Source organism: Ascaphus truei, chromosome 1 (assembly GCF_040206685.1).
Source record: "Ascaphus truei isolate aAscTru1 chromosome 1, aAscTru1.hap1, whole genome shotgun sequence".
Taxonomy (NCBI): Eukaryota; Metazoa; Chordata; class Amphibia; order Anura; family Ascaphidae; genus Ascaphus; species Ascaphus truei.
In genome coordinates, this window is record NC_134483.1 from 276,197,356 (window position 1) to 276,224,373 (window position 27,018).

The following is a 27,018-nucleotide window of genomic DNA, read 5'->3' on the forward strand; positions in this document are numbered from 1 at the left end:
AAAAAATCTACTTGCTGAACAAAAAAATCTACTCGCCACCTAGTACCACACGTGTGCTGCTTGGGCCAATAGGAGCTCGCCCAGGGCGTGCAAATGTACCCGCTTGGGAGCACACAGGTATACCGTATAAGGAAAAATAGGGTAACCCCAATTATCGAGGCCACTACCAGGCACTATGGAGTGTGTTTAGGAAAGAAGGTTTGACGCCGGTATACACGTGATGCAGGTAATAAGGCAATATTGGGGTATCTCCGATACTAACAAGGGTAGTGGGGTACTGGAAAACCGGTTAGAGGTACAAGGGGACACCTCCCAAGGTGGCGCCCCCAAGTAAATCACGGCCCGGCTACCAATATATCCTCACCTGTCTCCCCTGTGTATCGCGTGGAGGTCCCTTGAAAGCCGTTCCTGTTTGCGGATGCAAGCTTGATCCTGGAGGCTCTGTGTGCTGGGATTCTGCTTGCTGGTGTCTGCGTGCCCCAACCGGATATGACGTCACAGGTGAAAAAAATGGAGATTGCTTCCGAGGTTCACAGCACCTTCACTCAGCCAGTTGTATGAATATAAAAAACTTTATTAGTAACCAGCAATGTACAACAGCATGAACACTCTTACGCGTTTTGTCCAAGCCAGGACTTTTTCAAAGAGTGCTGTTCATGCACAATGTCCCAGTTTATATAGGGAGAGAGTTAGATCAACAGCCAATCATTTCTAAGGTCAGATAAATCTACCACTGTGGAAATCAATTAGGTGATTCGCTATACTATAGGACTGTTTATATCACATCGCCCTATACATGAAGGGACATACAGACATGCAAATATTGCATACATTGTTAACAAAATTAAAATGACAGCCTAATGCTGTATAATATTAAAATTAAAATCATTCAAAGCATTATGTTCAATTACTGGTATAAATAAAACATTAATAAATTGTATAATAATTAATTAATAAATTCGATCTGAAAGAAAGTGGATAGGAATTGTAACTTACATAATCATAAAAATAAATGAATAATGTAACATAGAATTAATTCTCAAAACTTAATAAATGTTATAATACACAGTGTGGATATTTTGAATTAGCATATATCAATGATTTTTCTATAATGGGTAATGATACCCAAATAGACATAATTTGGACATTAAGCACACCCTGAACACCTTACATATTGGGCCATCACCCCACCAAGAAGTGCTTGAGCTCCCAGTCTTGGTTGATTCCGGCCGGATGGAGTGTGTTCAGGGTGTACACCCAATACATTTCTTGTTTATTCAATACACCTTCCCTACAGTATGTCCTCCTCTAGCATGACAAGGTATATGCTCAATAGCAGTATAGGAGAAATTATTTATACCTCCTTTGGGGTGTCTAGGGACAGGGTGGGTAGTATCATTTCTTTTGATAAGTCTTACATGTTCTGCTATGCGAGTTTTAACAGGTCTAATTGTGCGTCCTACATACATTTTAGTACAGCCACATCTTAAAAGATATATAGTAAAGGACGTATTGCAATTTAGAAACTCCTTAATAAAATGTTTTTTTGCGTTAGATTCTGATTTTACACATTTGGTACTGTGGACATACCTACACATAGAACAATTTCCACATGCAAAAAAGCCCTTAGGGATCCCTTTTATTTTATTAGTGTTTGACTGAAAATGGCTAGGTGCCAGGTGTGATGCTAAAGTTTTAGCCTTCCTAAATGTGAATCTTGGCCCATTTCTTATATACTCTACAATATCCCTGTCAAGTGACAGAGTATGCCAATGTTTATGTATGATATCACATATTTGTTTAGATTGTCGATTATATGTGGTATAAGAAATAACAATTTATTAATTGACACAAAGAGAAATAGGTAACAGTACAAAATATTAGGCTAGGACCCCTTACACGAATACTACCCAAAAGAAACACTGTTGCATGAAGAAGGGGTAAACTATTAGTTTGAACCCCATCCCTAGTGTAGAAAAGAAGGTAAGAATCACTTTGATATGCAAAAAACTCTTTGACAGGCTATTTCAAATTCCAAATTAATGAGACATGCATCTGATGGAATAAGTCCCCAAAGACATGGAGTGATTAGCCAGTATGTAAAATACTTCCTCATCAAGCATAAATTCTGCCTCTTAAAGCTGCAGTTCAGTCTTTTTTTTTTTTTTAATTCAATAGTTTCAAGTGGGCAATCTCTAATTACCTAAAGAACTGTATAGCTGCCAGTCAATTCGTTCTCCATGTATTGATCGGCGAAATTTGGCGACATCTTTAGATATGGCATATGTTTTTCATCTGCTTCTGTCAGTCAGTGGAGCTCATGAATATTCATGAGCACTCCTGCACTGACATGTGCTAGAGGGAGGGCAGGGCTGACAAAGGGGTGTGCCAGGGCTTGTGACAGGACATGAAGGGGCAGTGCCTTAGCACTCACTGGTGCAGTATTCCAAGATTTTGCAAAGGCTTTTGACAAAGTCGATCATGCTATCCTGCTTAACAAACTCCAGAGCTCTGGAATAGGGAAACATGCTTTAAACTGGTTTCAGTCCTACCTATCAGGAAGATCCCAACATGTGTCCCGCAAGGCTCTGTTCTGGGGCCCCTACTCTTCTCAGTGTTCATTAATGATCTTCCCACAGCTTGTAAGGAAGCCTCAATACACATGTATGCAGATGACACAATCCTATATGCACACAGTCATAGCCTCTCTGACCTTCAACACATACTTCAGTCTGACTTTTTGAGACTCGAAAACTGGATTTCCCAAAACAAACTGTTTTTAAACACTGACAAGACTGTATTTGGGACCAAGACTAAATTTGTAAAGCTTCCAGTGACTGAGCTCCTGATTCTAACCAACGCTAACACCACCCTAACACCTGTCACTAGTTTTAAATACCTGGGCTTATGGTTTGACTCCCACTTAACATTCGGGATGCACATTGATACCCTGACAACCAAGACCTATGCCAAACTAGGGGTACTTTACAGGAACAAATCCTCCCTATGTCTCTTGGTCAGAAAGCGTATCGCACAGCAGATGCTAATGCCAATTATTGACTATGGAGACATAGTATATGGTTCGGCTCCTCAAACCCACCTTAGCAAACTTGACACCCTCTACAATTCAATTTGTCGTTTTGTTCTCCAATGCAACTACAACACACATCACTGCGAAATGCTCAAAGAACTAGATTGGTCAACACTAGAGTCTAGGTGCAAAGTTCACCTTTCCTGTCTTGCCTTTAAATTCTTCATGGGCAAGCTACCCAGCTACCTGAACAAGCTCCTCACCCCTGCCACCTGCAGCACTTATCACCTAAGATCAGACTCCAAAAGACTATTCATGGTCCCAAGGCTCAACAAAGTATCTGGACGTTCCTCCTTCTCCTTCCGTGCACCCCAAAACTGGAACAACCTACCAGAGACTCTCACATCCACCACCAGTTTAAGTTCTTTCAAATCTAAGGCTGTCTCGCATTTTAACCTGGTCTGTAACTGTTTCATACGCTCATAATATATATTTTCTTTAACTGTGCACGCAATGTCTTGTATATAATGTATACCCTGTTCATTTATGAAACTGTACTTGTAACCATGTATTATTTGTTTTACTCTGTGCCCAGGACATACTTGAAAACGAGAGGTAACTCTCAATGTAATTCTTCCTGGTAAAATATTTTATAAATAAATAATAAATGGCTGTTAAAATAGAATACAAGAAAATTGGTCTTTCAAAGTTGTTTTTTTAAAAACAGAAAATGCTAAAAGTTTTTTTTCTTACTACAGAACTGATTTATTAAAAAAAAACACACATGCAGGATATTGACTGAACTGCAGCTTTAAAAGCAGATATAATATCCAGACCCACAGCAATTTGAGTCTCTGGAAAATTGGTTGCTGAGCTCTGAGGATCACTCTATACAAAGAATAACACGCATGTAACAGGAAAAATACGTGCTCTCAAACGAGTAAAGAGTTATATATATATATATATATATATATATATATATATATATATATATATATATGTATGTATATATATATATGTAGCCCCCTGTAAACAGCTCAGGCTTTACCTACCTTCCTTCTACTGCGGTAAGTCCTGTTAAGGTCAGGCGCCAGTACTCATTATGGGTTTTCCCCCTTCATAGCCCGCACCTGAATGGTAGATGCAGGCCTGGACTCTGCTGCAGGCGTGAGCAAGAGGGGAGGTTCTGCTGACACCAGGAGGGGAGGGGCTAGCTCTATATTTAGCAGCCCACTCCGGTGAGTGAGGAGTTGTTCTTCGTCCTTGCTGTGTGCCGTGTTCCTCTCTTATTAATGGTTCTTCAAGAGAGAGAGTAGCTTAAGAAGAGTTTGAGTGAGCAGTGATACCAAGAGTCTAGAGCTGCTGAGTATTAGGCCGTGAGCCACGATTCCTGCGGAACGTTCCGAGGAGTATCGGAAGGCTATGGGCTCCCCGGCGCAGCATGCCGGTTGAGAGCGAGAGGAACCAAACCGATCAGCGTCTATAAGTAGAGCTGATAGAATCATAGACTGGTGGACCAATGCCCTCACCCCGCTTCCCGGGTTTGATGGGGAGAGAATTCAAGACCCACCTCGAGACTAACCTCGGGGGTGGGCCACGGGGTATTGCAGCCCTAGCTCAGACCATCCTGTCGGCCGAGTGACTTGGAGGGAAGGAGAGGAGGAGGTCGAGGGAGTTGAGCGGGTTGTACCTTGCACTGGCGATTGTATTGTGGCTGCTGGAAGCCTTATCGTTGGGATATCGTTGCTCTGTCAAATAAAGAGACTGTTCTGCACCCGTAAAGACTGTGTGTGATCTGGAGAGTATAACCCTGGGACCTGAGGGGTTCTTCTATACCGGTCCTGTCCCATTACCCTGGGAGTATAGAAGATGGAGGCGCTGCACCACTAAGATAATATGGAGGCTATCACCCCAGAAGCCCGGTCCTGGCTCCCCCACAACATCGCGGGAAGCTCAGGCCCTCCTGTTCCTCACAGGTACGCACCACACCGCATGTAATCAGCCCCCATGCACCCCTCACTCTCCCGTAGAGACTGGGGGGGGGGGAACAGGGTTACATATATAATATATAGAGTGATTCTCAGAGCTCAGCAACCAATTTTCCAGAGACTCAAATTGCTGTGGGTCTGGATATTATATCTGCTGTTAAAGCTGCAGTTCAGTCAATATCCTGCATGTGTGGTTTTTTTTTTAATAAATCAGTTCTGTAGTAAGAAAAAATACTTTTAGCATTTTCTGTTTTAAAAAAAACAACTTTGAAAGACCAATTTTCTTGTATTCTATTTTAACAAGCATTTGCTAAGGCACTGCCCCATTTATTGCTATCCCAAAGGGAGAAGCGCAGGGATTCACTGTCTGTTGCTCCCCTGAACTAGCCTACCAGGAGTGAGCTTCAATTCTTAGGCTGCGCTTATAGTGCCGGCGACAGGGACGCTGACGTGATGTTACAGTTGCTGGAAAAATCAAATTGAAGTAACTTCCAGCGATCGCGACCAATCCGTCGCGCTGTTGCGTCGCTCCTACTATAAGTGCAAGCGACGGCTTCAATACATTTGTTTTGAAGCGCTGTCGCTGGCACTATAAGTGCAGCATAATACAGCTCACACTGGCTTCACTAAGGCTACATTTCTTGTTCCTTTTTTCTACTTTTTGCCTGTTTATTAAGTAATTATCCCTAAAGAACAGGGTATTACTGGGCAATAACTTTAACCCAGCCAGGGCATTATTGGCTAGTAACGCCCTGTTCTGGGGGGATTATTACTATTAAAGGCTAAATGTAGGCTTATTTATTTACATTTTTCATTAAAAAGACACTTTTGTTGTCATATTGATTTTTAACAGCATGATAGTCTAAATTCTTTTGCTTTTACTGCACGTGTTTATTAAATTGAAATTGTACATACACACAGCCCCCCTCTACATATACATACACGCTCTGCAGCCCTCCCCTCCCCGTCGATACACACAAACACACACTCTGTATATAGAGGGGGGTTGCACACACTCTGCTGCACACAACACAACACACACAGCAGTCCCTCCTACTCCCTATCTACACCCACTGTAGCCCCTCTGTGAACCCACAAAACTGCAGACACACACAGGAACAAAACACACTCAGCAGCCCTCCTCCACCCTCTACACCCTCTGAAGACACACACTACAGGTCTCTTCTACACCCGCAAAACACAATGCAGACACAAACCAACAAAACAGACTGCTGCCCCCCTCTACACCCACTGCAGCCCTCCTGTAAACCCACAAACAGCAAACACACACACACCAACTAAACACTCTGCAGCTCTCCTTCACGCTCTACATCCACAAAACATACACACCAACAAAACAGACTCTACTGCACCCCTCTAGAACCACAAAACACACAGCACACACACATAGCTTTCCACCCCACTCTATAAATACACACACACACTGTAGCATCCACACACACTCTGCAGCTCTCCTCTGTAAACACAACACACTGCAGCTCTACACGCACACTGCAGCTCCCCTCTGTAAACACAACACACTGCAGCTCTACACACACACACTGCAGCTCTACACACACACACACACACTGCAGCTCTACACACACACACTGCAGCTCTACACACACACACTGCAGCTCTACACACACACACTGCAGCTCTTCACACACGCACTGCAGCTCTACACACACGCATTGCAGCTCTACACTCACACTCACTGCAGCTCTACACGCACACACGCACTGCAGCTCTACACACACACACACACACACACACACACAGCCGTTCTACACACACACACACAGCAGTTCTACACACACACACACACACACAGCAGTTCTACACAAGAGGAATAGAGAGGTGAGGGGGGGGAAGAGAGGTGGTGGGGGAGAAGAGAGGTGAGGGGGGGATGAGATATATATATATATATGTATAGAGAGAGAGATGTGTGTGTGTATATATATATATATATATGTGTGTGTGTATATATATATATATATATATGTGTGTGTGTATATATATATATATATATATATATATATATATCAGAAAATAGCCGTGTTAGTCCAGTTGCGATAGTGCAGAATAAATGAGTTCTTCAGTATTAGGTGATACCTTTTTTTATTGGACTAATAATTTGTCATAGGACAAGCTTTCAAAAGTTCTCCTCTCTTCTTCAGGTCAAGCAATACTGATATACAAAGGATACAATGGCTAAAACAGTGTAGAGAGATAGGAAGTAGATGTCGCTGTTTAGTTGTGAAAGGAATCACAACTAAACAACGATATCTACTTCCTATCTCTCTACACTGTTTTAGCCATTGAATCCTTTGTATATCAGTATTGCAGACCTGAAGAAGAGAGGCGAACTCTTGAAAGCTTGTCCTATGACATAAATTGTTAGTCCAATAAAAAGGTATCACCTAATACTGAAGAACTCATTTATTCTGCACTATATATAGAGGTAGAGAGGTAGAGAGGTAGAGAGGTAGAGAGGTAGAGAGGTAGAGAGGTAGAGAGGTAGAGAGGTAGAGAGGTAGAGAGGTAGAGAGGTAGAGAGGTAGAGAGGTAGAGAGGTAGAGAGGTAGAGAGGGAGAGAGGGAGAGAGGGAGAGAGGGAGAGAGGGAGAGAGGGAGAGAGGGAGAGAGGTGTAGAGAGAGAGAGATATACAGGCATACCCCGCATTAACGTACGCAATGGGACCGGAGCATGTATGTAAAGCGAAAATGTACTTAAAGTGAAGCACTACCCTTTTCCCCACTTATCGATGCATGTACTGTACTGCAATCTTCATATAAGTGCATAACTGATGTAAATAACGCATTTGTAACAGGCTCTATAGTCTCCCCACTTGCACACAGCTTTGGTACAGGTAGGGAGCCGGTATTGCTGTTCAGGACGTGCTGACAGGCGCATGCGTGACCTGCCATTTTCCTATTGAGCGATATGTACTTACTCGCGAGTGTACTTAAAGTGAGTGTCCTTAAACCGGGGTATGCCTGTATATATATAGAGAGAGAGAGAGAAAAGAGAAAAAGCGCCCGATCCATGTGTAAAATCCAATAACAAAATTTTAATAAAAGATGTCAAGACAAATGCACACTCACAATTTGTCAATGCAATAAAAGCATTGTATGGGTAAACCCATGCACCAACATGTATCTGCTCGCCGACCGCTTGCTTCAATACATCAGACCTCACTGCTGCCGGTATATCACGATCAGATGTCCCTCCGGCAATTCAGATGAGCAGCCTGTAGTTCCTGGCAAGTTGTGTTGAATGCTGCATACGGCTCAGGGAATGTCCTCCCTTTCCTGGCAGAAGACGCACGAGCTAGTCCACCACCGTAGCTCTGCAAAACCACGTGCCCTACGCGTTTCTTCCGGTTATGGATTTCATCAGGGGATACCGTGTGTTCTCATTGGGCTACTATTTAAAGGTGTTTCTGTCCAATTGCAGCTTGTGAATAGATTACGCCCAATTTGAACATATATTAGGTCATCTGTGCTAACAATGATTGATTATAATATCAACCTACTGCTATATAACAATTTATAGACTGTACATAATACAATAATACAGAAAAAATACAGAAAAAAAGATGAAATTATATCAGACAATATAAATACACATTGGTTGAACATTAATATACACATAACTGTAATTATATAAACAGTGCCCTATTGTTTTAGGATTACTAAATTCATATTCAATTATCAACCTCTAATAGTTGTAAATTGTTAACCAACCACAGTTATATGAATGTATAACAATATATTTTAGTTACTTAATCTAGATTTCATGCAGTTGCAGAGACGTCAGAAGTTACTAATAAAGTGTTAATGATCAATAAATGTTTTCAAATTAATGCGGTTCAGCTCTGAAGACCACCTGCCGTAGGACCATAAGACCGTCTTATGTTAAAAAAAAAAAATTGCCAAAAAATCGCAAGATTAGATGGCCGCTTTAAGGGCTTAAGCAGGGTCAGTGATTTGACAGTAGGGTGCAGAAGGCCTTTGGGAGACATGGGATATACTCATGCAATTCTTTTTAGAATGATTTTCTTTACCGTCTTTTCTCCTACCACCTATTGGAAGTACTTTTAATTAGAATAAGTTTAATATCCAATCTCTTGTTCTGGATGTGTATTGGATAGAACTTTCATCAACACTACGCCAGTGTCTGCTTTTTACAGATTATGATCATTTTCATATATGTATTATATATTGCATATTAATAAACCATGTGTGGACAGGAGAGGTATTTAAGCACACCCACCCACCATACTATATCTATGATTTCTATATTTGTAATAACACATTATACTCTGTTATTGTAGAGCTAGTTTCGTTATTTCCAGTTGGAAAAGAGCTAGTACTCGATAGTCATATTTTTATTCTGTTGGTCTCTCTCCTAATTTTGTTAACATGCTTCAGTAGAACAATGTGAAAGCATGAAGAGAAGATGGGGCTAGGAAAACACTGATTCAAGGTCAAGAAGGGTAATATATTATGGTTAAGTCTGATTACTATGAAGACACTGGGCATGTTGAGGACTAATCATTTTAAACAGGAAACAAATGTTTTGAGAAGCTATCCCAGGAATTTACTTTATTGAACTGCTGGAAAAAGTGAATATCGATTTGGGGAGTGGTTAATATGAATGGCTGACTCAAATGACATGGTAATAAATAGTGTATAAATGTGATTTTGTTTTCATTAATTTCTTTGTAATGTACTGTAATGTCATCTCACTGTTACCTTGGGCTTTGTAGAGCAGTAATAAAGCTTTATATATTCGACCAAAACCTACTCCTTGAACAATCCTTCAATTCTTAAACACTGCCTTTTTGGATTAACACTTTGTAGTCTGTGAGTTGGTACCCAAATAAGCAATTGATTAATTATTGTTAATAGGCATGTATTCATCTCTGACACCATGCACATTACGTAATCTGAAAGGCATAAAAATGGGCACTGTTTTTTCTTTGTTTTGATTTGTGTTTTCTTGCCTTTGCAGATTTGACCTAATCGCGCACACAAGACATACCATGAACTCAGACGGAATAAACTCGCTCTCATACAAAGTAGTCAAAACTGAAAAGTACCCGTTGTACACAAAAATTACAGTGGATGTTGGGGCTTCACCAAGATAGCAATCTCTCAAACAAACGGCATGCTTTATTCCAAAATACAGACTGACCAATAATGCCTTAAATTACTTTTCAGAGGAGTTTCCACTGTTGTGGAACGTTGGCATCTTTTTAAGAGAACCTCATCAATTGCTTTGGGTTTCTTTGATACTTGCATTTTTTTTTGTTAATAAGAGTTGTATATAATTAGGGTGTGGCCTCAGGACATTACATTTGATACAAAATGCAGTTATTTCACTTTTTATGTATTTTAGAAAGCAGGTAGTGTCTCTAAAGGAAAATGCAGTATCCACTTTGTCACTGAAGTTGAACTTTGGTGAAGTGGACCTCCAATTGAATGTATTGCTGTTTCTGTATGAACATATTTACAATGCTGCTACATGTTTTAGGATGTTTACATACTTTACACCTTTACCTGCCGGAGTGAAATTCATTGTGAGGTTTGCAATCAGAAAAGGGGCTGAGAACTATGTATGTATGTATGTATATGTATATATATATACATATACATATATATATATATATATATATATATATATATATATATATATATATATGCAAATATAGCTGTATGGTCATCTGCATGTCTTAGGCAGGTCTGCAACCCCACCTTTCCCCATTATCACCCAGCATACAGCACTTCCACTGCAGCAAGGGATTCTGGGAAATGACATGCAAATGAGCACACAGTGTCACTTTTTGCCTCAATAACCATTTTTAACATGGTTCCCTATAGGCTTAAGCTTGCTGCATGGTCACAGCTTTGAGCACAGCCAGGGTTAAGGTGCATACCCAGAAAACCACCCACAGACAGCTGTTTCGACCTTGATGTGTCTCATCAGTGTGGGGTTGATTTTACTGGGAATGCAAGAGAGGCTTATGGGGAAAGGTGGGGTTGCAGACCTGCCTAGGACATGCAGATGACCATACAGCTATATTTGCATATTTGCTTTCCTGTGGAGGGTTTTTGTCACTTTTTTTACTCACCATAACTTAACTCAGTATTATGGTTTAGCCTATCCCATAAGCATCTTTTTTGCAAATTTTGCTAACAAACTCTGTAATTGCATTGATCCCATAGAAATAAAATAATAAAGCTGCAATCCTATAACTGCAATGGATTCAGAACCAGAACACAGATCTCCCGTTTCAAATGTTAAACATCCCTTGATCTTGAAGAAAACCTCCGCCAGCAAGGTTTGCAGGGCACAAAAACAACCCACACTTCTTCTCAGCTCCTGTGCTCCCCTGAGAATTGGCAATATGTAGCCGCTATGACACATTGAATATTGGAAAACTTTGTTTCGTAGCAGAATTTCTTTATATGTGAAAATTGAAACCAAGTTTGTTGTAGTGGAAATGTGCCTTTTATTCTGCGTCAAACCAATTTTTCAGTAAATCCTTTGTTTTTACACTGATGTGGTTTAAATATGGCACTGTTGTGCTAACGTATGTAAATTCGAAGACAAAATTGCAAAGGAAAACAAATTGCCGTATAATTTTTAGCTTTTATAAAAATCAACAATGCTTCAGTTTTCTGTAATAAATGGCAGACCAGGAAAAATTGCGACAAAGTTCATAACTTTTCTACTTGATGTTGGGAGAATGATATGGTATGCTTGTGTAGTTTGAAAAGTGCATTATCAATACTCTGGGATTTTTCAAAGCCTTTAAATGGTATAGTGGCCTGCAATACTTGACAGCTGCAGACTTTTTGTAGCACGGAAGGGATTGTAGTTACTTAATGCATGAATAAGTCAGAAAAGGAGTCAAAGTCCTTTTGTTACATGTGTGTACATGCCTTAAATGCTGCAGAAAGCAAGTAAATCGTGAAACTGACATTGAGTGCCACATCACTGTGTATGTATGTAAACCTATTCATTTGAAAATAAGAAATTCAGGTATCAGAACAGATATTGATTTACCTATATATTTTTCTTGTTATGTGTATCTTTGATTTAAAAAAAAAAAACTTTCACACAAATGTTTATTGAAAAGTACTTGTTTAAATGACGCAAAGCATATTTTTATATAGAGTTGTATAATAAACTTAAATTCACATTAAATTGCTGGGTTTTTTTTACTATTGAAGACTATAAAATAAAGCAAATGCATCGATCAGTCGTATAGTTTTTTTTTTTGTTTGTTTTAAAGACCGCCCCCCTCCAAGGGTAACAAAATGGGGTTTAAATCTCCCGTGTAGCATGTCATCCATCCCAGGTCCTTTTGGCCCACGTGATTCTGGGATCCAAATACGACAATGTTTATGGACTTTTTATAAGTGTTTTAAAAGAATCAAATTTGTTTATTATCTTGTGTGTGTGTGTGTGTGTGTGTGTGTGTGTGTGTGTGTGTGTGTGTGTGTGTGTGTGTGTGTGTGTTACAATTTTACTCTTCAGGTTAAGCAATACTTACTGAAATGTACATATAGCAGAGTGCTTCGGAGGATGAAATTGGCAGTTGGTATGTTGCGTGGAAAGCAGTGATCTTTTTTAAAGTAATACAGTTGAAACAGATGTCCTTATGTTTCTGTAACTGTTCATTTCAAGATGGTTTTTTTTTTTCAGCATACCAACATTTTTTTTTAATTCAGCAAGTAATTATTTTAATATGTTTGTTTTGAATATGAAGTTATACAAATTTTACATAGTTTGGTCTCCTACTGCTCCTTGCGTTAATAGATGTGAATTATACTTTGCCATTGTTCAGATATTATTTTTACATGTAGATATGATTCTCGATGAGCTTGAATTGGATTTTCGGGCCCCCCACTATTTCATTATACTGTAATCACGGGGCAGAACAGAGGCACCTAAAATGAGTCTGCTTTGTAGAATACTCTCTAACTTTCTTATAAATCAAACATGGGTTGGAACAAGTGAATTGTGTTCTACAGTGCAAGTATATGAACTGGACTCCCCTTCAACCCATATTTGCAAAAAACAAAAATGTGAAGAAAAACCCAATTTGCAACGACTTCACCATGCCCTCTTTCTTCTCTCTCACTGCCTGTCACGTTAATGTCTTTAACCTATTCAGCTGTGTTAACAATACAGCAACCAAGGGGTTAACTTTCACTTTAAAATACTTATTTTTCCTGGCTGAACATCGTCTTTGCATTAATGGGCCAATAAAACAATGGAAAAACGATATGTTCATAATTGTAGTAACCAGTGAAAGTGTACAGATGTACAGTACCAGAGATTTAATGGGATCTCTAGGTTAGTCTCAAAGGCATCTGGTAAATTCCTGAGACTGGTCTGGTTAGCAGTGTGACTGTGGGGGGTAACCAGGCTCTTCAATAAAGGTCAAGCCCGGTTTTGGTTATCACTGATCTGTGTATAAGGGTCCAAGAGAGTTAGCCCTTGGGCCCAGTAACATTGTATCATTCCAATGTATTGTATGTATTAAAGGTATTTTTTGTATTTTTCCCTTTCTGGGCATGCAATCAAACAGGGATTTCTGGTACATGAGTTTTAAGGGGGATGTTGTGGAGAAAGTGGTGTCAGAATGTGCATATCAGGTCAGGGACCAGAGTTACGGGTTCCCCGATAAATATCCGACAATCGTGACGATTTTCGGTTACATGTATACACATTGGTTAGCGAAAAGAGTGTAGATGAGCGCATGTAGAGAGCATAAAGATAAATAAACAATGGGTGAGGGTTGATGATACTATAAATACTCACACGGGCATATGTGAGCAAAATCCCTCAGCGTTGTCTTTGGTGTTCTTGATCTGGTCTCAAGGTGAAATCATCTGCTGAGGTGCTTGTCGTCTTTTGTTGATTGCTGGTTGATGGTCTCTGGTTGCCGTATGTTCTGGCTCGAATACGCAGTGGTGAACACACAGGAGACACACATAGGGGGATCAAAAGGAGAGTGCCCACATGTGGTTCCGACACACTAGGGTGTCAGAAAGGGTGGACTGGATGAATGGATATATAAAAATAAATAAATAGATGCACTCACACGGGCTTGTGAGAGTGGAGACAGGGCAACTGTTTGTAGCTGATAATCCACTGTGAGTGGTGCCTTCTGTCTGTAGTTTTGGTATCTTGCGGTAAACCACAGGGAACAGACATACACATATACAGAGATCCAAAGTAAATGAAGGGATGGAGGCTATAACTACACTTGAAGTGTAGATAAAATATAAATGGAATAAAAAAGACTCACACGGGCTTGTGTGAGCTGGAGTGATGAAGGCAGGGTTTTAACAGCTGTGATGTCTGTGTCTGCAGTCACTGTGGTAATCAGGCACTCAGAAGGATAAAAGGAAAATAATTTTATTAAACACAAGATTAAAAACTCAAACACTTACATACATAATGTAGTCTCCGTTGCTGGAACCAGTTCTGGTGACAGTGGGTCCCTTAATCCGCGTCCGGGTGCAGGGCTGTTTCACAGAGTCTGGGAGCGGCTACGGGAGTAGTTCAAAAAGCAGGAGGGCTCCACGCTATGCCTTGAACGACGGGTTTCGGAAAGTAAATTTCCTTCGTCAGGTTCAGGTCATAGCGTGAATAGTGTGGGGCCTTAAATGCATCTCTTCTGTTTGGTGGCATGGCTGTCGTCCAATCGGGGCGTCAGTTTCTTCTCGCGCTGTTTCTGTGACACTGTTCATCAGCACCGTGTCGTGCGCATGTGTGAGGCGGCGTTGGTTGCCTCACTCGTGTTACCGGCGTTGGCGCCATGTCGTGCGTATGCGTGAGGCGGCGTTAGATATCTCATTTGTCCTCTCGGCGTCTACGCCATGTTGTGCGCATGCGGGAGGTTGCGTTGGGTATCACGTTCGTGTGAAGCCTCTACGCATGTGTATACTGCCGTGACGTCACTAGGTTAGACGTCCTGGTCTGGAGCATAATGTTGTCATGTGCCCCTAAGTTTAAAACATAAATGCAAGGGGTAGCGAGCTGGTATGGACAGAATGTCTGTGGCTACAAATGGTTAGATAATTTTAAAACGGGGACAGGGGGGGGGGGCTGCGGGGGAGGGGAATATTAATACACAGAAAAAAATGTAAATAAACAGCCGAATGATAAGGCAAGAGATTGGTAATAATGCAATTGATTCACATAATCAGTTGATGAAGGGCTCGAAAGTGGAAAAAATATATTCAGAACAAAAATGAAATATATAAATAAATAATGTATAACAGAACAAGTTGATAAAAATGTTTATAAAAATGAAGCGATGTCAATGTCTGCATTAAGACCTCCTGGGGTTAGTGTTTTAAGTTTGTATATCCAATATGTTTCTTTGCGGGAAAGTTTTGTCAGCCTATCTCCGCCTCTCCAACATGGGGGTACCTGCTCAATGGCACGGTATGTTAGGCCTGTCACGTCACTGTTATGTTTAATCTGAAAGTGAGTTTGGAGTTGTTTCCTAATGTTGCCCATGTGTTCCAGTATACTGGAGACCACACGGGCATTCGAGCATGTACACTACAAAACTCGAACGGCAGTTGATAAACTGTTTCATTGTGAATTCCTCACTTGTGACTGTGGATTTAAAATGCATTTTGTCTTTGGATCCATGGTGACATGCTTTGCACGTTTGACACTTGTGAAAGCCCGAAATTTCATTCAGACAGCTGTTCTTACTACTAGTGCTAGATTTAAAAACACTTGGCGCAAGGCGATTTTTAATATTATCAGCCCTTCTAAAAATTATTCTGGGTTTTGGTAAATGTTCTATTAGAACTGAATCGCTTTCTAACAGGTGCCAATGGCGTTTGAGGATTTTTTTAATTTTGTCTGCATCTTGGTTGTACTTAGTTATAAACGGAACCTCGAAGTCTCTATTAGTTATTGTTTTTTCTTTTGTAACTAAAAGTGTCGCTCTATCAATTTTGCTAACTTGTGTTAGGGCTGTGTTTAGTTGTTCCTGGTCGTAATTTCTCTCAATGAAGCGATTTTCTAAGAGGTCTGCTTGTTCTTTAAAGGTGCTCTCATCTGTGCAATTACGCCTAATGCGTCTAAATTGACCCGACGGGATATTTGACAGCCACCGTCGATGGTGGCAACTGCTATTTATAAGGTAATTGTTACAGTCTACTTCTTTGAAATAGGTCTTGGTTTTGATTAGGCCCCCCTCAATATAAATAGTGAGGTCGAGAAAGTCTATTGTAGACTGACTCCACTGGGATGTGAATACAAGGTTTTGATCGTTATGATTAATATAATCAATGAACAGTTTCAAACCCTCCTCACCCCACTGCCATATGAAGAGCACATCGTTGATATATCTTCGCCAGAGGACCAAGTTTGCGCCAAATCTGTTGGGGGACCAGATGGTGTTCTCCTCCCACACACTCATAAACAGGTTCGCATAGCTGGGCGCAAACTTGGTTCCCATAGCGGTACCATGGCGTTGAAGGTAGAAACTGCCATTAAAAATAAAAACATTATGTTCAAGAATAAAAGTAATACTATCAAGTAAAAATGTAGCCTGTTCTGGTGCCATGTTCGTGTCTTGATTTAAAACTGTGCAGATAGCCTCGCGTCCCTTAGTGTGATCAATGGATGTATATAGCGATGCTACATCACATGTGACTAGAATGAAATTTGGTTGCCATTCAATGGAGGTAAGAATATTAATAACATCTGTGGTGTCCCTGAGGTATGATCTCCCCGCCACAACGTACTTTTGAAGAAAGTTGCCAATATACTCAGATAAGTTGGATGTGAGAGACCCTATCCCCGAAATTATGGTTCTTCCTTGTGGCGCTGTTATACTTTTATGTATTTTTGGGAAAAAATAAAAGACTGCCCTGGCAATATCTTCCCTTAAAAATGTAACCGTGACTCACCACTAGGGTACCCTGCTTCAGCATAGCTCAGAAAGGTGAATTAGGCACAGTGATGAACAGGTATCTCTGTAGCTGAGGGAATCCCTAGGTTAAGGGGGGTACCCCAATTAGTGCCAAGGTATCTCAGAGCCTGTATTGGGTTTGTAGGTGCCCCGACCAAATATTAGGTACCCCAAAATGTATACTGTAATAAAGTATGACTTATGGTGTTTTACATTTACTAATAAGGCTCTATGCAGTCAGCCTGGGAATATGTTCAAGATGCCAGCTAGTCTGCATAGAAACCATAGATGAAAGAGGAGACGGGATGTTGACAGGTGTTGGAGTGCTAATGCTGGTGCTGGTTGGGGCAGGGCGAAGTACTGAGTCCAGAGAACAGAGACCCTCTGTGGGAGGACCTTCTGGTCTGCCAGACTTAGTGACGCCTGCCCAGCAGAAGGCAATGGTCTGCTAAGGAAAAAATGGAGATCGTAGGTGCTTTTCCTATTGGCCAGAATATATGTCCCGCCAACGGGGTGTCTCGAGCCGGCTCAACACGCCCCCTGCCTCTGACATCAGCCAGATGTGCCCTGCTCTGATTGGCTGGTGGACATGTTCCCACGATCTGAGTGTCTGAAAGGCTCTGTCCATGTTAAAACAGTAGTCTATAAAAGGGCCTGCTACCGATCAGTTTTTTTTTGGGGGGGGGGGGCTCTCAGTCTTTTCAGACTTATAGATAGTCTTGGGACTGGTCCAGTGAAGTGCCAGGGGTTGCGATGCCAGGGTATCCTAAGCCTAGTTGAGGACTGGTTCTGAGCAGTGAAGTTACTTGTTCCAGCTCTGTGGAGTGGACAAAGTAAGTCTTTGCGGAAGCAGGCACCTTGCAACTAGGAAAGGTTAGTTTTTTACCCCTAGACTTCAGTAAGTGTGTATATTCTTTGTATTTTGTATTTCTCTGTGTTTCCGAGGTCTTATCCAAATAAATCTCATTTTATTTCATTGCCTTGTGATCGATCCCGTAAATATAGATGGTGTTAAAATCCCTGGGCTACCGTGACAAGCAGACAAAAGCTGACAGAAAGGGCACTCTTTATTTCCTTACAGATTTAAAAATGTATGATTAAAATCTGGTGTAATTCACAAGGATAAAAAATATATAGATTTGTGTTGGGCAAAGTTGGATTTATGTAACAAAACCAAACATGTTCTGGCCCAACTTACCCTAATTCATGCGGCTGCATGGGTGGGTTTCCTCAGTCACCCGCAAGGTACATATGATTTAGGTAAGGTCTGAGAGGGGTAGGGGAGAGAGAGGCTACAGACCCAATGCTCACTGCTGCACGCGCTCCTGGCGGCGCATGCACAGACTACAGCCGCGACCTGTGGTCTGTAGGGGAGCGATGGGATGCACGAGGGGGCGCGGCCATGGCGGGCCATATCAGCCATTCCATTGCCTTCCCGCCGGACACGTGACCATGGCAGCGTATGCGTCGGAGCGCTTTGCGGGCCCACACACACGGCCACTGGGGCCTGCCCCATAGAGGGCTGTGCTGTGGTGTGGTGTGGTGTGCATGCACCGCAGCGGCCACTGAAACCTGGCTTTAGAGGGGGAGAGGGTCTGGACAAGTGTAAAACCACAGTTGGGTATGATATAGCTACTGTATTGTTATTTACAGGGTTCTTATCCTCTTCTGTCTTCTTTTTTTATGTAGTGAAGCCAAGATGGCGCTCCGGCCACAGCAGTGGGACCGCGTGGGTTGAAGGAGGCCAACGCACTTTCTGTAAAATTCCACTCTGCAAAATGACACAAATGATTCTGTTCATTGCAGGTTTAAAAATAAAGATGCAGATCTCTAATTAAATATCTCCTGGGTATTTTAAAGCAGCAATACTCTTCAATTTACTTGAATCGTGTCTCTACTGTTCGAGCACCAGTACACCTTGGTTCAGGACATGCTCTTATTAGGGACAAAAATGGGTAGCGATTGGCTTCTGGTTAAGCCAAGGATCATACAGTATCAACATAATGCTTATTTCCATTTCCTAAAAGTGTTGGGATATTAAAGAGAGAGAGCATTTTTGTGGTCAAGCCAGGGTGATCCTATTTTGGGACAGCCCCAAATCTTCCCTAAGGTTTAAAAATAGAGGATTGGAAGATTACTTCCTTAAGGAGCTAATTCAAAATGCTCTTTATAAGTGGCAGATTGCACTATTCAATGGGGGGGAGGGAAAAATGTGCTACAAATGGAGGCGCTGCTGAGATGAGCAGTGGCAGGACAGACTTTGCACTGGTAGCGGCGGTAATTAAAGAGGCCGTGGCCGGGCTACTGTGATCTTCAGTGAGTCTCACAAGCAATCATATGTCATGAAAAAGAGTAAAACAAAGAGAAAGACAAATCATAGCATATAACTGTTGGGTATATGAACTAGACAAACTAACTTAGACTAACAACATATATCAACAAATAGTGATAGATATAAGATCATTTATTAAAACATAATAGTAAAATATATGACCCCATACAATGCACAAAACAGGAACAGACAATCCTCCAAGATGGAAAAATTGGAATCCTACTTACAAGAAGTAGAATAAAAGCAGGCTCATATGATGTTCTTTATCCGGATAGCAGCACAAGGAAACTCCTTGGTGGTCTCTGCTCTGCACTGTCTGTCCACACCGTCTCTCTCACTTCCCCCACGTAGTGGGGGGGGGAGGGGTGATCCGAATAGAGCATTCGCGCCCAGAGTAAATACTGCAGCTAGTTCACTCCCTTTAGTGTCCTCCTACCTCCCGATAGCGGCCGATAGCGGTTAGTGCCTCCACTTTTTTAGATGAATCAATAAAGTATTATTTTTAATTTTCTTTGTTTGGGACCCACTCTTTTGTTGATGCGCCAGAATTCACGTGTGCGAAATACGTAAGTGTCCCGCTTTGACAGCCTGCTTGTCGCTGCAGCTGTTCCGTGTATTGGCAAAGTACTTAGGGTCAGTAAAGGTGACAAATGCACCGCTCTACGCATTTCATGAAGCAACCTTCACTTCTTCAGGAGTTATGATTGGCTAGGCATGTCTGCTCTTAAGTACCTTTACTAATTAGATACTCTGGATGGCCCTGGGTCCAGAGTGGAGGCAGGGACCATCCTAACGGAGAACAGCTAGTGGGCTGTGTATATTGATTGTACCTGTCTGCTGATGATGCTGCTGATGCTGGAGACTGAATAAAGAGTCTGCAATTAAAAAGGATCTATTGTGTGAGACTGGAATCTCTCATCCCTGGGAGGGGATTTCTGTGGTAGGGATTCCACCCCATATCCCTGGGGCTTACTACAGATGGAGGCGCTGCACCATTGAAGAAGAGCAAAGGCATTCACCCCAGAACCTGTCCTGTTGTTTCCCCATGTCATCACGGGAGACTCAGGCCCTCCTGTTGCCAGCAGGCATGCACTACACTAAGACACATAGCCAGGCCACAAAACACCTTAGGGGACCCGTTCTGCGATTGGGTTGGGGTCGATGGGTTACAGTTGTAGGCGCTGCTGAGATAATCAGGACAGGTTTTCAGCGAAGTAGAGCTGAAAGTAGTATGAACACTTTCATAGCAAGTGCTGCAGAAGGATGGCATTTTTGAAGATTAGGAGTAGTCAGGAGAGACAGTCCTCTCGCACAGTACACCCTAGGTGCCCTAAGAGGGTGATGTAAATTTGGGTACAATTGGCTATAGCTGTTCTAGTTGCCTTGAAGCAGATAGTGTAGGATTCCTGTGGGGGTTAGCCTGTTAACATGGTGCAGGGATTTCAGCATAGGGTCTGCACTATGAGTGGCAAAAAGTAGGTCAACGCCAAGTACTATAGGAATGCCAAGTACACTAGCCAGTACCCAGAAAACACGCCACAGAGTGCTAGTAATGAACTGTCAGCGAGTGCGGTGTACTAGGAGAGAGTTCTGCCTAGCCTGGGGTATGCCATGCGTTATATTCACTTGTTAGAGCACCATTGAGAGTAGTAAGTGTCTAGGAACTAGTTGCAATATAGGCACTGAGAGTAGCGCTATCGTGGGCTTAGAAGGCTCACTAAAGATGGCGGTGAGAGATACATGTGCTCTGCGGGGCATGGAGGAGGTTAAAATGGCGACTGCGGCGCCATTCACTGCAACGCGTGTTGCAGCCGATCCAAAATGGCGACTCCCGCCAACCCTAGATCATGCACGTGCTGCGTGCAAGCAGGCTGCACAAGAAATTTGGTGAGAGATGTGCAAGGGTTTGGCGCCAGAACCCCAGCTAAAAGAAAGGAGCGGCGCGAAAGCTGAAGCCACGCCCACCTGTGCAGTGACTGGCCAAAGGACGAGCCCATGTCACCCACAGAGAAAGAGTGCCCCACCTCTACTTTCCACCAGAGGGAGGGGGCACGCCGAGAACCAATCCCAACAGTCCTCCCCAGCGGAAAGAGGGACAGGAAGTGGGACTGAGGAACTTCACTTCTGCTTGACTGGTGAAGGAGAAGGAACTGATTGTCAAACCAGTGAACTGATTGAATCAACCCCTGCGCAAAAGATGGCTGACCTAAGTATGAACACTTACCAGCTTCCAGGAGGCTTCTTGGTTGTGGAGGTTTATGGCCGAGAGTATCTGCGGTGCCTGTGCGTCCAATGCAGGTTACCGGGACCGGCCCCAAGTACGACAGTACGGTGCCAACAGTGTGGCATTTTCTACCTCTGGCCTATCGAGCCATATGCTGTTATCGTGACCCCGAGAGAGGCCTCTCCAGCGACGCTAATCGAAGTGGAGGAGGTGGATGCGAAGGCTGCCCTGGTCCCATATCTCACCCCTGCGGTAGGGACCCAGGCCCAGCCACCAAAATGTGCTTCAACGGAGGAGAACGCGACCGCAGTGGAGATACCGGAGCGGGCCCGTTTCGTACCTATACCCACTGGCGGTGCAGCAAGGACTAGATGTGGCTCCCTAGCGGAGGTGCCATTGCCGTCCTCATCGGATGATGAGAGAGACAGCCTGTCATCGGTGGTGATGTGCCGGCCGGCAGACCGCCCCAGCTGTAAGGAGCAGATTCCACTTACCCCGAGATGGAGCAGACGAGTCCGGAGACCCCCGAATGGCGAGCGCTGGTGCGGCCTGAACCGCGTAGAAGTTCCATGGCCATGGCGACTCCCAGTGCAGCGGAGATGGGAGCCAAGTCGGCTCCGGAGGAACCGCAGAGCATCACAAGGCAGCTGAGCGGTAAGAGGACTCCACCACCCCCTTATTCCCACCAGATTAAGGAGGAACCTGTGGAGAGAGAGGCTTGAGGCCTACCTGCCCGTCCGCGACCCTGATGGTCCACCGCCGCCCCTTCCGGTCCTCGACGCACTTCCGGTGCGGGACCAAGGAGCGGATGGAGACTCCGCGATGACCAACGATGACGTCACTTCTGAGTTGGACTGGTGCAGAGGCCCGGAATCCTTGATTGCCTCGCTGAAGAGAGCTGGGCTAGAGGAAGAGTTCGAGAAATTTAAGGCCCAAGTGGCTAAGCGGGGAGCCAGACATGTTACCGCAAGAGACAGTAAGAAAACACCTACTAGTCATGGCATCGCCCGACTCAGAGACACTGTAATGGGCTATGGCGATCCTATGGTCACCGCCCCTAGCGCCATTGCCCCAGCCACTGCCCCTGTCCCGTCTTGTTCTATGCCACCAGGTCCTAGTGGGAGTAAGCCGAGTAATACGCCCAAGTTTTCAACTGATTGGCGGGATTGGGTGACAAGTGATGAGGATTCTGATGGGGAGATACCTCTATCAAGTGTGTTTCCTGTATCTAACCCCACTGTGTTTAATCCTGTACCTAGAGGTACAGCCCGAGGGTCCCAGTCTACTGCAAAAGCGGGTCCCGTAAGTCCCAAGGCACCCAAGATGAATCCCACGGTTTACAAGAATGTCATTAGAGGGAGGTGTAAAGGCTGGCACTCTACTGAGGCAGAGGCTTCTGGTGTGTCCTCGAGCGCTGAGTCCGAGGAAGGTATAAGTGTGTCATCCTCATATGAGCACCGAGATAAATGGTGGGCCCCGTTATTCACGGGGTATGATGAAGGGATGGACCGCACCAGATTTGTACTAATAAAGAAAGATACTGTAGACTACTGGTGGGACGTAGGCACATATTCTCCACAGGAGGTTGCTGACGAGCTAGACAATAGGTGGAGAGAAATCATGCAAAAGGTAATAACACCCAAAAGTTCATCTACTCTCTATGATGACATTGCGCCTGAGGAGCCAAAGTACTGGGCGCTGCCAGGAAAGGCTGGGAACTGGAAACTTACTAAGTCAAGTTGAGCAGATAGAGCAATGTGGCGAGATACCGGCAGTCTCATGGGTATGAGTTCCCGTACGTATCAGAGCCGATCATGCAAGAGATCGAGGAACAGAGAGACACATTTGGTAGAACTGCTTATTTGAGGGAAGACAAAATATGTTCTGTAATGAAGGCTTGGAGTACAGACAGGAACATATTTATGCACAACATACTGTACAGACTGGAGAATGGGCCTGTTCAACCTTTCTTTGTTAAAATTGTGGATCATAATGGGCGGGAAGTAAAGAAGCCTGAACCCCGTCATTATTACTGAGTTAAGGGTTCCCCATGTTGGGAGTTTCCCGCTATGTTATGTCACCATCATGGGTGTTACAGTCCTGTGTACACAATATTAATTTTATGTTTGTATGTTCACAGTTTGTTCACCTGCAGGATGGCCCAGCAAATTAGGTCCAAGTGGGGACCAATGGGTTCCACCTGAGGGAGAGTGTAGCCCTGGTAAGATTAGGGGCTATAGTTCTATCTTCCTCCGGTGTGTAATCTCTGCTATGGGCCGGTTGCCAGGAGTTATCATGGGTTTTCCCCACTTCTGACACTGTGCTGAGTAAGTGAAGGTAGGTCACTTGACCCTGTGTCCAATCAAGAGGCACAGGGGCGGTGCCTACTGGAAGCTACAAAGAGCAGGGTCACTTCCTATTTAGACACACACTGCACTATGTGTGAAAGACTGTAAGTTAGTCAAAGACTGAGTTAGGTTCCTGATGAGTGGAGCTGATAGTGAGATATAGGTGGACCAAATACCTCTTACCCTGCATAGGGGGTAAGGGAAGAGCTAGCCCCACTCTGGATGGCCCTGGGTCCAGAGTAGAGGCAGGGACCATCCTAACGGAGAACAGCTAGTGGGCTGTGTATATTGATTGTACCTGTCTGCTGATGATGCTGCTGCTGCTGCTGGAGACTGAATAAAGAGTCTGCAATTAAAAAGGATCTATTGTGTGAGACTGGAATCTCTCATCCCTGGGAGGGGATTTCTGTGGTAGGGATTCCACCCCGTATCCCTGGGGCTTACTACAGATGGAGGCGCTACACCATTGAAGAAGAGCGAATGCATTCACCCCAGAACCTGTCCTGTTGTTCCCCCATGTCATCGCGGGAGACTCAGGCCCTCCTGTTGCCAGCAGGCATGCACCACACTAAGACACGTAGCCAGGCCACAAAATACCTTAGCGGGACCCGATCTGCGATTGGGTGGGGGTCGATGGGTTACATAAACAATTGTATTAGGTAAAAAATAAACATGCTCTTCACTATAACAAATACTTAACTAACATACATGACAATATGCCCAACTACACTATATATATATATATATATATATATATATATATATATATATATAGATATATATATATAATACAAACATATACATAATTTATATGTGATCCATTAAGTGGCCCAAGGGTGCTCATTACAAATCACATAGAGGCTTTAATATGCCATACTCCTACATAGTACAAGTGTGCTCACTGACAAAACTAATTACAACATTTATTTATAAAATATTTTACGAGGAAGTAATACATTGAGAGTTACCTCTCGTTTTCAAGTATGTCCTGGGCACAGAGTTAAGACAAATAATACATGGTTACAAATGCAGTTACATAAATGAACAGGGTATATATACAAGACATTGCATGCACAGTTATAGAAAATATATATTATGGGCGTATGAAACAGTTAAAGACCAGATTAAAATGTAAGACATTAATTATTTTAAAAAAAAGCTGTGTGTGCTGTGCATGCGCATAGTAAGTGAAACTTCTTTGACTTTTGTCACAGAAATTGTATTTGTATTGGTGATTGTGACAGGGTAAATAAAAGCCACCAGCTATATGCCTGGAAAACCTATGTCTAGTCTGCAGTGCAGCACTGACTAGGTTAACTTCAGCTGGGAACCTCAGGACAATTAGTTGGATCCCAGCTGCCTAATCAAGGTGTGTTAAAAACCCAGGCTGTAGACACATGGTGCTGGCTGTTGAGGAGAGAGGAGTAAGCTACTGAAGAGATTACTGATACAAGGTCTGTTATCAAAGTAGATGAATGATGAACTGTCTGTCTCGTGTGTGAAGATTGAGAAAATGTGTGTGGCTATCATCACCTCCATTTTGGCCTAACCGCCATTTTGAGTGTTTGCTTGTAGGTATGCTTATTTGTTTCATTCGTGTATGAACTGTGAATGTTTGATTCTGCAGAGTATCGCTTCTGGATGTAACCCACCCTTGTGTAATTCCTACAAGGCATGCAAGAATTAAAAATGCAATCGTAAGAGGTTTTTCCTGCCTTAGATAATTCTGCTGACCTTAGGTTCTGTTATCTGACAGATACAGTAACACACAGGGCTGGACACAGTAACTCCCTTATGTCACAAGGTTAAGGGAGGGCCACATTATGGGATAAGAATATAGCGTATGCAGCATATTTAGGTATCAATATGTATTTTTGTATAAGTCATCATATATTTTTTATCTCTAAGCCAGCCCCCTTAAAGGGCGTATTACTCATTTTGAAATGTATAAAAATGTGATACCAAGCAATATGTTGGCAGAGGCCTGAGTTCCTTTTTGGAATTCTTTTCTCTCAAATTGTGCCTTGGTACAGATAAACTCACGTTGTTACTTTGAACCCTTTGACTTATTGATTTTATTTCTACGCTTTGACAGATGGTGCATCCTCTAATAGGGACCCCAACACCTCGGGACCAGGAGACCCAGATGGAGCAGCTGCCTACATTACTCAAACATGCACACTTGGAATAAGGTATGGCTTTATCCTTTTTAACAAAAAAAGCCGTTAGATTAAATGTTTGAGTAATCTGTAGACAGTTTGTTCTTTATGGGCAACCTACCTGAGTGACGGGACACCCTGTATCACGTGAGTTTATCAATATTATACTGATCAGGTATTGTTGTTGTTGTTTTATATTATTGCCATAAACTCAGGTTACACCTTATGCCAAATGGCAGGCCAATTCAGGGCTCAGAAGGTGTAATAATTAATAAGGTGATACGTCTCCTAGAACTTGGGGAGAGAATTATTGTTAAGGAACAGCAGGTAACTATTTTTAATACCACTGGTCCTTAACTCTATATTCTACTTATATTATACCAAGGGTTGGGGCACCTTATTGGAACCCGATCGACTGGCGTTGATCGGGGATAGGTCAGATTATACCGTGTGCCACTAAACGGCAGGGCCAAGTGAGGGCCCGGAAGGTATAATACTGAAGTTAATAAGGTGGTAAGTCTCAAAAAACTTGGAAGAGAAAATTTTGTTAAGGAGCAACAGGTGACTATTTTATTTTTTAATACCACTGCTCCTTAGCTCTATATTATACCAAGTAGTGGGCACCTTATTGGTACACGATCGACTGGCGTTGATCGGTGTAAATACAGGAGAATTATGGGGAACCTAGATTCTCAGTCGCCGGCGAAGGGTACGTCCCTTGAAATTATGTGTAGACTTTATGGCAATAAAATGTTTTAAAAATGGATATTTAGTGGTCAGAATATATAAAATAAGAAGGAAATAACTGCAGCATTAGTGGAATCCCCTTTTCCTCACCCCCCTTTTTCCTCTTCCCCCTTTTCTCACCCTTTTTCACTGAAAGGTCACAGGACTTGCATGTCTGTGAGACATGGAAGTTAATTATTAACCTAGGAAGAAATGGCTTGAATTTAAGAATGTTAAAGTAGTTT

General features: G+C 42.8%; 1 protein-coding gene across 1 annotated transcript in view; it reads left to right on the forward strand.

The window, feature by feature from the left end:
- The window catches only part of B4GALT1 (beta-1,4-galactosyltransferase 1), a 124,664-nt gene extending 113,985 nt beyond the window's left edge, over positions 1–10,679 (forward strand). Inside the window, exon 6 of the mRNA XM_075604477.1 lies at positions 10,039–10,679. Within this exon, the coding sequence (XP_075460592.1) occupies positions 10,039–10,174 (136 nt within the window). The 3' untranslated portion in view covers positions 10,175–10,679. The remainder of the gene's footprint in view (positions 1–10,038) is intronic.
- The last annotated feature ends 16,339 nt before the right edge of the window (positions 10,680–27,018 follow it).